Source organism: Bactrocera tryoni, chromosome 3 (genome assembly GCF_016617805.1).
Source record: "Bactrocera tryoni isolate S06 chromosome 3, CSIRO_BtryS06_freeze2, whole genome shotgun sequence".
Classification (NCBI taxonomy): domain Eukaryota; kingdom Metazoa; phylum Arthropoda; class Insecta; order Diptera; family Tephritidae; genus Bactrocera; species Bactrocera tryoni.
In genome coordinates, this window is record NC_052501.1 from 75327182 (window position 1) to 75345491 (window position 18310).

Here is an 18310-nt window from a genome sequence, read left to right on the forward strand (position 1 = left end):
TAAATTCCAGGAACTCGCTGGGCGTTATTGAAGTGATGTGATCCAGCAGACACGAGGATCCAAAGACCTTAAGCCTGCGTCTATAGATTGCTGTGCAAACTAGAATCAGGTGCTTAGGAGTTCGTGTTGTAAAACCCGACAGTTTTCACAAAAAGTCATGTCCATGTTAGGCAGGTGCTTCATGAGCCTGCGGTGCCCAGTGTAGAAAGCGACTAATAGTTGTAATTTGTCTCTGGACATTGCATGGCAGTATCAATAGGAATATTCAAAATATTTAATTTTCTGTATTAGAACCCTCTTCGTCAGCTTCTGGGTCTATAAAAATGTACAAAATTTTTCAAAACATTGAATTTTCGGTACTAGAACCATCCTCATTGGCTACTGAGTCCATGTAGATCTACAAAATCTTTCAAAACATTGAATTTTCGGTACTAGAACCATCCTCATTGGCTACTGAGTGCATGTAGATCTACAAAATCAGTGGATTTGAACATTTCGAACAACCGTACGTTCGCTTTGTGTCTGAAAGTGTGCTCTCAAGTTTAGTTGAATGGAATATAAGACTTTCATTCGGACCATATGCACACCTAGAGCTATGAATTGGAGATTATACGACCTAGAAAGTGCTCATAAGTTCATAAAACGCCGTTTTTGGTATTTCTAAAATGTTTTCAATGTTTAAAGTCCAAGTTCAGCTAAATTTACTGAATGTTCCGAACCAACTCCAGAAATGTTTATATCTGTCGATATTATCTTCATGTTAAAGCATGAAGTTTTGTCTCAATAATCTTAGATCATTGATAAAAGGGTCTGAATACCCAGTAAGTATGATAATTAACTGAAACTTAATTCTGAAAATATTGCCAGCCAGTTTCTTGTAAAGTAAAGATCGATTTATGACTCTTCTTACTAGTGTAGTGGTTGTAACGTCATGGAACATTATCAAAAATTCCTTCTGGAACACCACTTCTTGGTGGAAAAACTCTTTGGATCCGTTCGGAGTATATAGATCAACTTTGTGAAACTTTATTGTGTTAATACTTCTTACAGGAATAACTTTTCGGTTCCGTTCGGAATATAAAAGTCGACCTTGTGGAACACTATCTTGATCCAATAAAAAATTGAGTTCGTTTTAAAGGTATAGATCGACTTTCCCGGGAACACACTTGCTTACTATGTGTACAAGATCATCATTAATATGCTGGCTGATCTAGACATTGTCCTGTTTATAGTTAGTATGGGTTTTTGCAATGAAATCGGCTTTTATTTGAGAACTTTTATGATTGGAACACATCCTCTCATTTCAAGCTGCTCTGCGAGCTATATTTTTTTCTTTAGTCTTTAGTTTAGTTTTACTATTTTTCATGGATTTTTAGATCGTCTTTCTTGGGAACAAACTTGCTTATTATGTGTAGTAGTCCAGTGTATCAGAAATATTCTGGGTGAGCTTGTTTGTAGTTAGCATGGATTTTTGCAATGATGGCGGCTTTTATTTGAAAACTTCAATGGTTAGAATACCTTCTCTCAGCTCATGGAGCGCTCAGAGCTGGAGTTTTAGTATAAATTATTCCTTACTAAAGTTTTTACTATTTTTTCATGACGTAGGGGTTTCTCCAAATAACTGTTTTTCTAATTTTTGATCTGCAAATCGCATGCTTCTTTTTTGATTTTTTCGGAGTATGTATGATTATATGTTTGATATTATTTCTAAAGTGTCTGAAGTACCTTTTTTCTATTTGAGAGTAATTTGGTTTTGTTTGTGGAATTATAGATTATATTGTTTTGTAGAAGGATTTGGTCTAGAAATTACAACGATGTTTTGCAGAAAAGTTTTGTCCAGAAATAGCTTTAATTTTGGAGTTGTTTGAGTACCAAACAGTTCTTGATCCTTTTGGAATTATAGATTATATTGTCTTGCAGAAAGATTTGATCTAGAAATCGCCTTGATTTTAGTGATCTTTGAGTATCTAACAGTCCTTGACAGTTTTGAGAACGTTCGAGAAAATATATGAAGGCACAAAGACTGTCTATCTCGCTTGTGTTTGAGAAAAATATTTTGATTTAAGAAACATGCTTGAAAAATTGTGTTGGGAGACTTCATTTAGGCGAATTAGTTGTTACTATATTTTTAAAACTTTTCCAGAACAATTTTTTTACTCTTCCAGAACATTGTATATTTCTTTCTTTAACCACTATATAACACAACTGTTCGTTTACCGTTAGAAAAAATTTTAATTTTGTTACTTAATACAAAAACACTCGTTATTTATACAGATCCTTCAATAGAATGTCATAGTGTAAACCAGGCATTATACATTAAATTGACATATTGTAAATCGGGCTATATTACAGTTAACGCTTTCTTGCTTCACACACCAATTTTAAGATTTTTAGCGAACCTTTCGATAACACAATACTTACCAAGCTTATTTATTTGATTTGTATATGTATATATATATTGTATTATAACACATACGAGCTCTACAAAATATATGATTAACAAAAAATACAACAAGCACAACAACAACAAGTACAACAACGTGGACTTAACCCAAAATACAGGTAGGTACATAAATTATACAAACCCAAGCTAACACCAAAAACACCCACAGCGCCACCAGCTTGCCGATGTGCCACCAAACTCTCGTGCACTCATAAAGTTAACTGTAAAAACTCTCAAGTTCATGCTAACAACCAACCAAAAAACAAAAAATTCAAAAACCAAAAAAACAAAAAACAAAGAAAAAACAGCAAAATTTCACAACAAAAGCAGAAAGCAAATTAGAACAAGCAGCTGAAACAGAATAACAACAACAAGAGCAAACAATATTTTTAATAACAAACCAATAAATGTACAGCAAAAACAAACAACAACAACAACTCGTAAGCCATAGCAAATAACAATCAAAAACAAGCACAAAACTAAGAAGTTGCGACAGATTCCATAAAGGATGCAAAAACACAATTGAAATTTCATAGAGAGGAAGAGAAAGCAGAAGGGAGTAAAGCTGAAAGAGCGAGGTCACATATAAAGCACTTACCGAAACCAGAAAACAATCAAACAAACATTAACAATCAAGCCAACAAGCAAACAACAATCAAATAACAATCAAACTACAACAACAATAAAAACAAAACAAAGCAACTAAAAAAATAAAGACCCAAAAGCCGCCAAATATTGCGGACAAACAAAATTTGGAAAACTCTAATAAATTACATTGGCTTGTAGACACGGTACACGGGGCTGACTGAGCAGGTGCTAGAGCACAGTTCCAGGATGTGTTGTCTGCAAGCAAAGCACTAAACCGTAAACTTTTTCTTGCAATTTTGCATAATATTTTTACAAAATATACTATTGAGTACACGAATGCGCCGAAGGTAGCTCGCAAGAGGCAGGAAAATTAGCAGAAGTTGGACTTTGTTGTGTCCTTTTTGTGCATTTTTTTGTTGTAGACACATGAAATACAAAAAAAAAAAACAATCAGTAAGCGTAGTTAAGGGATTAGGTTTCAAACTCCACCAGAACCATTAGAACACCACCCAAAGCACGCAGAAAGCTGCAACAAAAAACAACAATAACAAGTTAGTACTAAAGTTTAAACCCATAACTTAAAGCAGCAAGCATTTTTGTAGCTTTGACAACGAAAATACACAGGAGATTGCACACTTAACAATGAAACAATGCGAACACACAACTCATGCAACTAAACAAACAACGTTGCTAACATAAGAAATGATAAGATTTGTTAATTTATAATAAATGCAAACGTAAGCTAAGATATGAAGCTAGATAACACAAAAAAAATTATCGAAAAATTCAAGAAGGAAGATTTGAAAAAAACCTTGAAAGAAGGAAATGAAACATTTTTAGACAAGCTTTCAGCGCTTATAGCGTATAGAAACCATAAAAACAATAACAACACATGCAAATTATTTCCGAAAACTACTAGCAACAACAACACAAACATATGCACAAGTCAAAGTGTTACAACAACAACAAAAATAACAACCACAAAGCGTTTAAAATGCGTACTGCAGCAGCGACACACGGCCAAAACTGCACCAAATACACATTTTTCTAGAAATATTGAGATTTTACTATGTGCTAACATTTTCCAAGCACCGTTATATTAGCATAATAATAACTGCTCGAAAATATACAAGACAATTCAGACATATTTTTTGACATATTTGGAGCTTTGCGCCTCACACATACTCTGAAAATAACAATTTACCAGAACATATGTTACAAAAATAACAGAAAATAACAGTTTTAGCTACAACAACAAATATTTTAAGCCTATATATATGCACATCATAACTTTTGCCGAGAAATTTTTATGAAAATTAACAACAGTGTATTTAGATTTTGTTACTATTTGCAAGCAAAAACAGAAAAATTTTCAAAAAATTCAAAAACATTCAATTTCAAAACAACAAAAAAGCACAGCAACAACAAGTACAACGAATTTTTAATTTTGCTAAGGTTACCAGAAAAAAAATCAATCCCAAAAAATGTTATTGAAAATTTGTCAAAAAAAGCAAAAAAGCCAGTATCAGCACCCCCACCAACCAACAACCAACCAACCTACCAAACAAGCAGACAAGCCAAAAGTCAACTCTCTCTCTCTCAAGTGCCTTTCACCACAAAATTCTTAACATGCAGCATTCAAAATAAATCAAAAAAAAATATTTGTATTATAAAGAATTCTCTATATTTTTCTCAAACAAAAACCAATAACAAAACTAAAACCAAGCAGAAACAAACAGCAAACAGAAATTTTGCAAACGAAATTACAAAGAAAATTAAGTAAATTTTGCACAAATAAACAAGAAAAAATATTTCAAAAAAAATATTTTCGAAACTCAAAATTTCCAAAAAAATATTTTCGAAACTCAAAATATCCTCAGAACAAAGCAAAGCAAAAATTAGAAACAAAAACAAAATAACAACAAAAAATTGAAAAAAGTTAATTTTCAAACTCAAAAATGCAAATTCTCGATTGTTTGTCTGTGTGCAGGGTTAGCGACGACGACGACGATGGCGGCGTTGACGATGACAACAACAGAGAGCACAGCCGGCAATAACAGCAGTGAACGACTCCCACAAGAGCAGCAACTGCCAGCCGCCGCCATATTAACAGACAACTCTAAAGCTACTACTAATTCTACTACCATTACTACTACTACTACTACTATATTTACTACTATTTTGAAAATTATAACTTCTGCTAGCTTGCCACTTTTCTTGCCATGAGTAGAGGTGTAGCGAAAGCGTGCTGAAATTATTGCCAGAAGTGATTTGCAAACAAAGGAGCAAAAGTTTACAAAGCAAAAAAAACAGTAGAAACCCTAAAAGTGGCGCTAATTTCAAACTGAAAAGCAAAAATAAGCGTTTTGTGCTAAATAATTGCTGGTCGAGCAAGAACACTTTGAGAAACTGAAACGAACATGCTATGACAAGAACAAAAACCAACCCACGCGCAATGATATGGCAACTATGGCATGAAAAATACAACAACAATTCGACGATTTCTCAGTAAACAAAAACGTGTGCTTGCAAGTACTTGAAATGTTTTTGAATTTTTTGCAAATTTTCAAAATCAAAATTGTTTAATTTTACTACTTTTTGTTGTTGTAGCTGCTAGGAATTGCGTATGATAAAAGAAACGTTAAGCGCAACACTGGCGTTTGTTTAGTAGTAGTAGTAGTAGTAGTAGTAGTATATGTATGAGTAGTAGAGCGCGTGAGCGAGTAGTGGTGGCACAAGCGGCAAGTGCGCAGTGGTGTTGTGTATGTGTGTGGCCAGTAGCAGCCGACGGCGTTGCCAACTGTTTCGAGGATTGTGTGCGGCGCTGCGGACCGTGGATCGTCCGTCTTGTGCAATTGTTGCAGGTATTATTTTCGTATATATGTACATTTATGTATATTTTATTTAAGTGTATGTGCATGTGTGTGAGTAACATGAAGCTAAAGCGCCAGCAAAGACTCCCTGCTCACATATGTATATTTGGTGCTGACGGGAATAGAAATGCATTTTTTATGTTTATGTGTTATATTATCATACATATATTTATTATTTATTACTTTATTTTCGAAAAAATATTAGTCTCGAGGGTTAGGTAAGGGCTAGTGTGCCTAAAAATATGCAAACGGAAAATCAGTTGTTAGTCAGAAAGTGTATTGAATGGAGCCTAAGGACAAAAGAAACAGCCAAAACGCCTCGTGGTTTGCTTGTAGAATCCAACCATTTCACGTTTTAATAACATTGTAATGAAAATCGATAAACTGTATGAAGCTCCTTCTTCTTCTATACAGTCCAATGTCTCAGTAATCCAACCGAATGACTTCAGAATTAAAGTTATATGCAATTTTTGCAAAGAAAGCACCTAAATTTCACAGTAAATCAAAAACTACTACGAATAGTATCGATTTTTTTAGTTATCGATTTTTTTAGAATATCGATTATTTAGAAAATATTAATTTTTGAGCGGAATGAAAAGAAATTATGGAAACAAAACACACTCACATTAGATTTCACAAAGAAATTGATAAAATATTATAGAAATTATCGATTTTTTTCGAATCTCGAATTTAATTTTTTCGAGTATCGATTTTTTCGAAAATGCAAATTTTTTAATTCATAAAACACATATTCTCCTTAGATTTTCCAAAAAATTGAAAATAAAAACTTCGACTTTGATTTTTCGGAATATCAGTTCTTTCGAAAATATCAATTTTTGAACTCAAAGAAACACATTCACATTAAATTTACCAAAAAAATAAAAAAAAAAAAACGAAAGAAATAAAAAATAAAAGTATCGATTTTTTTCCGAATTACGAATTTCATTTTTCGAATATCGATTTTTTCGAAAATATTAATTTTTAAACTCAAGAAAAATAAATTATTGAAAAAAAAACAAGTTAAATTTCAAAAAACAATCGAAAAAAGAGTGTTGTCTTTTTGTTTAAGAATATCGTTTATTTCGAAATTATCATTTTTCAGCGGATGAAAGAAAATCATTGAAAAAAAACATCCACACAATAAATTTCACAAGAAAATATATTTTAAGAAAATTATCGATTTTTTAAAATATCGATTATTGCGAAAATAAAATTTTTGAGAGCGAAAATTAAATGAAATTTTAAAAAATTAACTGGCTTAAATAACGACAGTTTATTTACAAACTATGATCGAAAAATAAATATCGATAATTTGGTATATCGATTAAAATTTGTCGACTATAGTTATTTTGGTTTAACTATAAAGTTGTTGAAGATTTTAAAACTATCGAATTTCAATTATTTATTTTTAGATATTTCAAATATCTTCAAGAAATCGATATTGAAAGAATCAATCGATATGAAAAGCATTAAAAGTAATCAGTGTAATATGATAACCAGATGTAAATGGAGCATAAATGATATATCTTCTACTAAATTGCAATACCTAAATACTTGTTTCATGCAGAAATAAAATATCCAAGTGTGAGTTATCGAATATACTATACATACATATGTATATTTATCAAATAAGTTTTGTATAAAAACTTATCAATTTAGCTCAAACGAGCCACAAGAACAAAATTTAACGCCGCGAATGGAAAAAAAATATACAAAACTAAAGATTTGTGAGAGCCTTTTATCGATTTTTTTGGAGTCTATCGATTGTTTAAGTTATCGTTTTTTTTTTTTAATTTTTTGCAAAAATGAAAATATAATGCAAAACGCAAGAAAATAGTAAAAATTAAGTTCACTGCAGCTTTTTATCGATAAATTCTAAAATTAAAAACGCTATCTGAATGATCGATTTTTTTAATTTTCTCTTATTTTTTAAAAATAAAATATAGTTTTTATAAAAAAAATTTCTCACAATAATTTATCGATATTTTTAAATTATCGATTTTTTTGTTTATCCACAAAAACAAAAAATATCAAAGCAAAAAAAGATTCAATGTAGTTAATTATTAGAAATTTTTTTTTCAAATCCAAAAATCTTTAAGTACATACATACTTATTTCGTTTTTTCTTAATTTTTTCAATTTATTTTTTGTAACTTTTCAATTATTTGTGCAACCGCCATTTACGCAATCATCTTAAAGCATCGCATTAAAACTAACTGGCGTCGTACAACAAAATTATCACAAAATTTTTCTACTTCGAAACTCGATTGCCAGCCATAAACAGCGCTTTCGTGCTATATTTGGAATTGAAAACTTTAAAAATTGCAATAAATATTTATGAAGCGAACATTTGAAGTGTTGTTGCACCACAGCGCCAGAACATACACACAAGCTTCGTAACGTTTCGTTTTTTTCGCTCAAACTACATTTGCAATTGACAACATTCTAAAGCGGTCAAACGAATTGTGCATACAAAAATGGCAATACACGTTTAATTGCAGTTGTTGCTGCTGTTGTTGGAGCTGCTACGAAATGCATTATAGTTACAGAGTTTGTGGTTTTTGTGCAACCGCTGTCAAAGGCCAAGCGTGCGCGGCACTTTTTTCACACACTATACATACATACATTTTCATATGTGCTCGGCTATATGGCGAGGTCCCCGAACCGGTTGGGCAGCTGATAAAAAAAGTTGCGAAAATAAATTTGTAAAACCAAAACAGCAGAATTTTCAAGTTAATTATGTTGAATGGGCATTTTCAGTTAGGCTTTTTGGGTAGGCTTTTCAGGTATATAGGCTTGTAGTGCTTGTGATGGCCGTGTGTGTGCAGTTGTTGTTGTATTGCAATTAGACATTTGTATGAATTAAACATTACTTCACATATTTTTATTTCAAGAAATTTTTTTCTTTAATTATTTAATTTTTTTTTTGCTAATTTTTGAATACACTGAGTATTGAGTTGGCCAAAAAGTTTCTAACACCCAGTAGGGCACAGTTCTTGTCATATCGATCTAAAACTTTGCACACGTTAGTTTCTATGCAAGAAGCTGCTTATTAGTCGAAATCGTTGATATCGGAGTAATATAGCATATAGCTATCATACAAACGGTTCGATCCAACTCAAGTCCTTGTAGGGAAAACCTTTTTATTTCAGCAGATATCTGCACGAAATTTGGTAGAGAGTTTTGTCAAAAGCGAGACCACATTCTCTATAGAAATTGTTCAGATCGGACCATTTTAGCTTATAGCTGCCATACAAACGGATCGAAGCAACTCAAGTGCTTGTATGGAAAACATTTTTATTTCAGCAGATATCTGCACGAAATTTGGTAGAGATTATTGTTGAAGGCAAGACTATAATCTCCAAAAGTTTTGTCCATATTGGAAAACTGTATGATATGGCTGTCATACATATAAATTGATCAATAAAAAGCAAGATAAAGCTCCCTTCATACCCTTGTATGCAATAATAGATGCACTTGTGGAGGGTATTATAGCTTCGGTGCAGACAAAGTTAACGGCTTTACATGTTTATAGATTTTTTTAGTTATTTTTAAATTTTTTTAATTTTTTTTAATTTTTTATATTTTGTTTAAATTTTTTTTATTTTTTTAATTTTTTTAATTTTTTTTTTAATTTTTTTAAATTTTTTTTTATAATTTTTAATTTTTTTTTTTATTTTTATATATATTTTTTTATAAACATTTTTTTATAATTTTTTTATAAATTTTTTTACAATTTTTTTTTATAAATTTTTTTTAAATTTTTTTAAATTTTTTTTGTATATACATATATTTTTAAGGTTTCTACATATTTTTTTAATTATGTACATATATATTTTTTTTAAGTTTATTCCATGTCTTTAGTATTTAATTTTTTCAGCGTTTTATTTCAAACAACGTTTTATAGTAGTTGTTGCTTGTTTTAGCCAACCTTGACTCACATAACGCGCGTTTGAATCGTTTTTTGTGCTACAGCTGTGCAACACGCTGAAATGGGCTTGCATGGCTAGCTGCGCGTTGTGACTGCTCGACTGGTCAGCCGAGTGACCGTGCGAATGTCACTCAGTCAGTCCACCTGCCTTGTAGATCACTTGTCGCAGCCACGTTAGTTGGATTCAATGCACATATGCGCACTTTGGCTTTCATATGGCGACCAGCGACCGGCAACAAGCCACTTCATTGCCACACGCTTGCGCGCATTTAAATGGCGTTGCCGCTGGCAAATAAATTCTAATTAATTCACTATTTTGCACACTATAGAATGCATTGCCTATGTAGTTGACCTGAATTTGCCGTAATTTATGCTCAAAAACGCACAGCCGTTTTTCACACGGATTTTTGAGTTTCATTTGGATTAATCCATAAAATCTTTTTGTGGCAAATCTTTAATATTTTAAAAGTTCAGCAAATACCCAACTGCGCGACAAAATATGAAATTTAGTTAGGTAAAATGAAAAGCAACAGCAAAAATATTTAAAATTTATTTTTATCATCATTCTCAATTCATAATGAGCGATATTTTGTTTTCAAGTATCGTTAACAACGCGATTTATCGTGTTATATCTAGTATATGTGAGCACGCGTACTTTTAAAATCATAATATTTGCAATGTAAACCTTTCTCATTGCTAAGACTTTCGTATAGTGAATTATCGGTGGGATAAAATAAAAATAATCGAAACAGAGTATAGTGATTCTGATTATTATTTTAGCAAAATGCAAGCCAGTACTTTTTTCATGAATAAAAAATATCGATAACACAAATATTAATCGAAAAAATTACAAATCGATATATGATCGAATGAAGAAAATCGACAGTTAGCGCTGAAAAGACTGTTTTTCAGTTAAGGTATTAAAAATCTTTAAAAAAGTTTATCGATAAACAAATCATGAACGAAAATATCTATAATCATAAATGATTGAAATCTAATTTGGAAAATTATTGAATTTTCATTTGAAAAATCATAAGTTATCGATAATAAGTCAGGACGGTTCAGTTAACTTTTAGTAGGAGTTTAGAAAAGTTTATCGATAAACAAATGATGTACGAAAATATCGATAATTATAAATGCTCGAATTCTAAGTTGGAAAATCATCGAATTTTAATTTGGTTAAGGTACTAAAAGTGTTTAAAAAAGTTTATCGATAAATAAATGATAAACGAAAATATCCACAATCATAAATCATTGAAATCTAATTTGGAAAATTATCGAATTTTCATTTTAAAAATCATAAGTTATCGATAAAAAGTCAGGACTGTTCAGTTAACTTTTACAAGGGGTTTAGAAAAGTTTATCGATAAACAAATGATGAACGAAAATATCGATAATTATAAATGATCGAATTCTAATTTGGAAAATCATCAAATTTTAGTTTGGAAAATAATCGAATTCTTATCTGGAAAGTCATAAGTTATCGATAAAAAGTTAAAATTATTCAGTCAAGTTTTATTACGTGTTTCAAAAAGTTTAACACATACATATATGTACTAGAAAAATTTTAGCAAAGATAGAAAACTCGGAATATATCGACAAAATTAATTTCTGATTAGCAATCGAAACATTATCGATTAATAAATGTGAAAAATTAAATGTCGCTTGAATAAGACCGATGACAAAATCGAAATATATCGATAAATATATTTGAAAAGATTGAAAATCTGCGATATGTTAATATTATAATGAAAAAAAAATCGAAATGTAACAAAATTTTATCGATTAATAAAAAATCGGTTATTGTTATATGATTCAGTTATGCAACCTCACTGTTTCGTTTCAATTCACATGGTATTTACAACTTTATCATTTTATGAAGCATACTTTAGGGGTTTAATGATTATTTCATTAAAATATTGTTATTCATTGTTTATTACTGTTTAAGGCTGCAAAATAGTATTATCAGTTTTTAGTTGTGAAGCATTGACTGCGAAAGCTGACAGCCTTGAAGATGTTTGTTGATAGGTTAAAATTGGGAGCGAGAGCTTTAATCGTCCCGCATGGTTCTATAGTAAGCAATTTTCGAACTGTTTGAGAGTGGAAATGAATGCGCTTAGTAAGTTTTGTTTAAGTTTAATATACTTTTAACTATCTCAGGTATATAAAATTTTCAAAAATATTTTTTGTTTATTCGAAATTTTAATTTTGTTTTTCAACTGTTATTTATGTGAAAAGAAAGTTTAAGAGTACTTTAATCTATCACAAATATTTACAAATTTCAAATGGTTTTAGTTGGTTTTTAGTTCAAAATGTTATAATTTTTTTCTTAATTTTAAATTTTTTTTTTTATACTTTTAATTGTTTTCTTAATTTCTATTTTTTTAATTTAAAATGTTAATTTTTTTTAATATTCAGTTACTTTTTTTTATTATCAAATGTTTCTAATATGTTTTGGTAACTTTTTAAATATTTTCAAATTAATTTTTTTTTAAATTTTTTTTTATGCTTTTTTTAATTTTTCTTAATTTCTTTTTTTTTTTTAAATTTAAAACGTTAATTTTTTTTAATTTTTTCTTAATATTCATTTATTTTTTTTTATTATCAAATGTTTCTAATATTTTTTGGTAGCTTCATAAATATTTTAAAATTTATTTTTTGATCGGAAAAGCACATGTCTTTTAATTTAAAAAATAATTTTTTTAAATTTAAAAAAAAATTTTTTTTTTAATTTTTCTTCAACTATCACTTGTGATGGAAAAGCGATTGAAAAATTTTAATTTTTTTCAACTGTCATTTTTGTGGAGGAAAGTTTAAGTATCTCTAACCTACATACATACATACATATGTATCTCTGCTATATAAAATTTCCAAATGATTTAATTTTTCCTTAATTTTATTTTTAATTTTTTTTATTAACAGATGTTTGTAATTAATTTTTTGGTAACTTTTTAAATATTTTTTAAATATATATATTTTTAAATATATATATTTTTAAATTTATTATTTTTTATAAATTTTTCTTTTTAATATTTTTTTTTAATTTAATTTTTTGTGATTTATTTTTTTTGGTTTTGAAAAAGGGCTTATTTCACTCACAACACATAAGAATATCTCCATCTATGTATTTAGTGGAAAATTCCAAACTCTAAAAAACTCCGCATGTGTGTGTGTGCAGGGTTGCTTAGCCAAGCGATTAACAACTTAAAGCAAACTTTTATGTTAATCCAAAACACATACAGTCAATTATGGAAACAGCAGCATTTTTTTAAAGAGCAATCGTTTTTTTTTATTTTCCTGTGCATTCAACCGCATAATTTCGAACAATTTTCAAAATTACAACTAAAACAACAAGAAAAACTTTAACAATTAATAAGCAAATAGTGATTTGTACTCACTGCCACTGCCACTGCCACTAGCACAACAACAAACAACAACAACTAAAACTACTACCACAACCACAACAACAAGTAAATGCCAACCACTACTACTCTACTCTACTCTACTGTCTTCTCTCTTTAATTGCAGTTAAGGAGATTGGAAACGGTCGATCACCGCTGCTACAAGAGCCGCTCTATGGAACACGCCCACAACCCTACAGTGAGTAGTAGTTTCGAATTAGTTGCAAAACAAACAAAAACAAATTAGTGTGCCTCCTTTTTAAAAAAACATGCACACGCCTTGCGACACACACACACGCACGCACACACATATTGAACGAAATTTCGAAGACCTTTTATGTGTTAGTGTTCGATTATGAATTTAATTAGCTGAGTTTGTTTGATAATTAAGAGAGCTGAGCATTTTTTATTCTGTGTTGTTTTTTTTTTCTTATTAGAGATGAAGTTGTTAGGTGAGCGCATTGGTTTTGGGAATATAATTTGAGCATACAATTTGTTGTTGTTGGTTTCTGTGATTTATTTTGTGTGGATTTTTAAAATAATGTTTGTTTTTTGCTTATTTTAAAATATTTTTTCTTTATTTCCTAATTTTTTCCAAAATATTTTTAATTTAATTTAATTAATTTTAAATTAGTTTTTTTATTCAAAATAAATTGTTCATAAATATTTTGTTTTTGTTTTTATCATTGTTATAATTTTGTTTTTATTTCATAAAAATTTTTGTATTTTATAAAAATATTTTTATATTTAGTAAATAGTTTTTGTTTCATTTCATATATTTTTTAATTTATTTATTTCATAAATTTTCATTTTTTTATTTCATAAATTTTCATTTCCTGTTCATTTCATATTTTTTTTTAATTTTTCTTTTTTCAAAATTTATTTGTTTTAATATTTATTTTTTCAAAAATTATTATTTTTTTATCAAAAATAGTTTATTTTATCAAAAATATTTTTTGTCATATTTTACCTTATTATTATTTTTCAAAAATAGTTTATTTTTTTTTAATTTCATAATTTTTTTATTAATTTTCATTATATTTTACCTTATTATTATTTTTCAAAAATAGTTTAAATTCTAAATATTTTTCTTGTAATATTTTTTCAAAATATTTTTGTAATATTTTGTTTTCAAAATATTTTTTAATATTTTTTTTATATTTTTTTCAAAAATTTATATTTTTTAATTTCATAAAATTTTTTTTATTAATTTCGTTTATGTATATTGTTTTCTCCAATTGTGCAAGTATGTTATAGTTGCTCATCGGCACTTTGCCACCTTTAAAAGATTATTATTATTTTTATTATTAAATTTAGTTCAATTTTCTAAAATATTTTTTTCAAAAATTTTTTTTATTTTTTCTTAAATTTTTTTTTCAAATAATTTTTTTTTTTATTAAATTTTTTTTTTTATTAAATTTTATTTAGGTATATTGTTTTCTCCAACCGTGAAAGTGTGTTATAGTTGCTCATTCGCACTTTGCCACTTGCAAAAAACAAAAAGAAAAACAAAAAAAAAATCAATGAGAAATGTCTGCTTCCCATTCACTCCATCAATCGTTAGAGCCGCTGAGCTGTCAGCTTTCACAGTCAATTTCTGCTGCCGTTTCTCCTCGGTCACTCTCTCCCTCTCTCTCCACAGCCGTTCAGACAATCTTTTATACATATCTACACTCATTTATATTTATTACGCTTTCACGTTGCATTCAAACATTCCATTTGGAATTTTTTCATATGCTTAAAGCACACACACACATATGCAGGAGCACTCACTCTTTGGCGCATCAGCGTACGCCGAAAAGCTCGCTACTATAATTTTTTCTTCCTTTCCTTTTTTGCTCACTTAATATTACTCTCTGAGGAAATTAGTTAGTGTGCTGCATGCGCACACATACATACATACATACATACATACATATTAATATGGCAGTTCATAAAATTTTATTTATATTTTTTTTATTTGTTATTTATTGTTTCCTCCTTTATTTATACGCACACAAACATAAATATTTTTATATTTTATATCGCATGTTGGCAGTTTTTTCGCCTTGTTGCTCACTCAAATGAATATAAATATACTTGTTTTTGCCTCTCCCACTCCCCTCTTGGCCCGCCCGCGCCGGCAGTTTGATGCCTTTTGTGCTAATTTCAAATGAAAGCACTTATTTATTTTGCAATATATTGCAACTCGCTCCCCAGCGGCTGCGAGCGCAAAAGTTAATGTGGCAGCAGCGAAATTGCTCATGTGCGCATGTATGTATGTGAGTGTGTATGATTTTTTATTTATTTTCGGCTTGTGTTTTATGGATTTGTTTTTATATTTTATGCGCCTCAATTTTATTTGCAACTTTGAAGCGCGCTTTGTGGTTGCGATTGATATTGTTGGATTGCTTTGAGTTCAGTTTTTAATTAGAAGTTGTTTACACAGAGCAAAAATAATTTTTTCTTTTGGGAAAATTTGACCATAGCTATTTGAGTAGCTGAAAATTTGGAGGAAAAATTTTTTAATTTTTTTTTTGTTGAATAAAGTTTTTTTTTAAATTTTTCAAAAGTTTAATTTGGCTGTGCAAAAAATATAAATGTCTGAAGCATCCTGTTCTGCGAAGGCAATTAAATTCAGCTAAATTAGAATTAAATCTGGATTTTTTGATGTTTAGAACCATTTTTTTGTGGATTAGAAGATTTTAGACTTAAATATATATTTTTTTTATTTATTTTAGAGATATTTGTTAAATTATTTTTGCGTTTTGTTTTATATACATTTTTTATTAATTCTTATATTTTTTATTTTCTTTAATATCGACATAAAATATAAGATTTTAGTTTTAAATATTTTTTTTGGTTTTAATATGTGTTTTTTTAATCATTTTTTATATAATTTTTTTAAATATCTTTGTTTTTAATTATTATTATTATATTATTTTATTGTTGGTAATTTCGTATATCTCAAAACAAATAATTAAGACTTACTTATTTATGTATATAGTTTTTTTGTTTAGTTTGATAATTTTTTTAAAATATTTTTTTTTTAATTTTTATATTTTTTATAATTTTTTTTATTTAATATATTTTTATTATTATAAAGTATTTAATTTTTAATATTTTTATTTTTTTCAATATTTTAATTGTTTTTTTTTTTTAATTTTTATTTTAAAAAAATTGGTCTTAAGTACAGTTTTTTTTAAGTATTTTTAACATTTTTGTCTCTTAAATTCTTTTACTTATTTTTTCTTATCATTTTTTAATTTTTTTTTTTAAATTTTTTTTTTAAATTTTTTTAAATACTTATATCAAGAACCCATATGGCGACACCGCCATATTTTTAAAACTCATACATCTATGTAGACAACAAATTATTAATTGTAACCGCAGCGCATTTTTTCATTACTCCAACCACCCTCCTTTGTTGCCTCTTCCAATTCGTTGCATTAATTTTTCCACTCCTCTCATTCCACCGTCTTCCATAGCCACATAATTGACCACAATGTATGTGCTCATTAATTCTTCGTGATTTTTTCTTTCTAACAAAATTACAAAAGCGCCACAAAAGCCACAAAAGAGACTATAAAGCAGCGCTTGTCCAGCAGCTCTTAGGCAGTTTTGTTGAATTTATTTGTTTGTTGTTGTTTTTCCTACAATACTTTGGCAGTTGTTCACAAACCGCAAAACTAATTATAAAACTCAGCTAATTTAACTAATTAAATGCAGTGAAAATGCTAATTAAATCAGAGCAGTTATGATAAAAAAAGGCTGCAGGTAAATTAGAATTTAGGCGAAAATTTCAGTTTTTTTATGAAAAAGAAAAAATTTGCAATTTGTTGAAAATTTTGCTAGTAATAAAAACTGCTATTTACTGTGTTAATTTAAAATTTTACTTATAAAATGAGGAATTCGTGTGATCTCCAGTGCGTATGAGTAACCTTAGGGCAGAGAACCTAACAAAAAATGTGTACTTGTAGTATATATAAACATTTCTAAGATTTTTGATACCATACAACTTTTCAAAAAACGACTACAAATAAACTTAAAAAAAATTATTTTAGAAAATTTTAAAGTTAAAAAAAATTAAAAAACAAAAAATTTATAATAATAATAAAAACATATTTAAATCAAATTTAAACAAATGTTTAGGAAAATCGAAAATAAAATTAAGACAATTAAAAAAATTAAAGAAAATTTTACCGCAAAAAATATAACAGGAATTTTTTCAGTCCATTCCTTTTGAAGTCAAAAATAAAATATTAAATTAATGTTTTTTTTTTGCAAATACTGAATTATTAAAAGATCAAATATCTTATAGTTATTTTTATACCGAATTTTGGAAAAAGTGTTTAATACATGCACTTCAACACAATATGTACGCGAATATTGTGTACATGAATATGAGCACCACTGCGTATGAGTGTTTCTTGTATATGCTAAAAATTGCATTATTGTTAACTACAGAAAGTCAAGAATCGATTTCGTTGTTTCGTTGAAAAAAAAATTTTTTTTTTAATATCAAAATTTCAATAATTTAAAAATTAACTACAAAATTTAAAAAACTTTGAAAATGCAGAAACATTTTCTTTTAAATTTGAGCAAAGTTTGAAAAAAGTCAAAGTTTTGTAAATTTTTTTGATTTCTTTTTATTTTCTTATTCTATAATAATAATAATCTTTAAAAAGTTTAAAAAAGCTAGAATTGTTTTTGTTTTTAAGTTTTTAAAATACTATTTTTTTAGATTTTTAAAATAATTCTTATTATAGTTTAACATGCTGTCATTTTTTTATAAAATTGTTTACATACTGAAATTTATTTATTATTATTTTATAAATATATTATTTTAAAAATATTTATAAAGTTTGAAAAAAATAATTAATTTTAAAAGTAATTTTTCGTTTTGTAAAATTCTTTCTTTTTTTATTAATTTTTCTATTCATTTTATTTCCTATAATAATAATTTTGTAGAAGAATTTTAGCAATGTCGTTACAAAAATTTCTTGCTTATTTTTAATTTCCAAGAACTAAATAATACAAAAATTTTTAGGAAGTTTGAAACAATAAAATTTTTTTTTTAATGTTAAAGTATATTA

General features: G+C 28.1%; 1 protein-coding gene across 1 annotated transcript in view; it reads left to right on the plus strand.

Annotated features, from left to right (window-relative positions):
* LOC120771104 (heterogeneous nuclear ribonucleoprotein L) overlaps positions 1–18310 on the plus strand; it is a 300298-nt gene that overhangs the window by 183154 nt on the left and 98834 nt on the right. Inside the window, 1 exon segment of the mRNA XM_040098946.1 lies at positions 13363–13434. Within this exon segment, the coding sequence (XP_039954880.1) occupies positions 13363–13434 (72 nt within the window).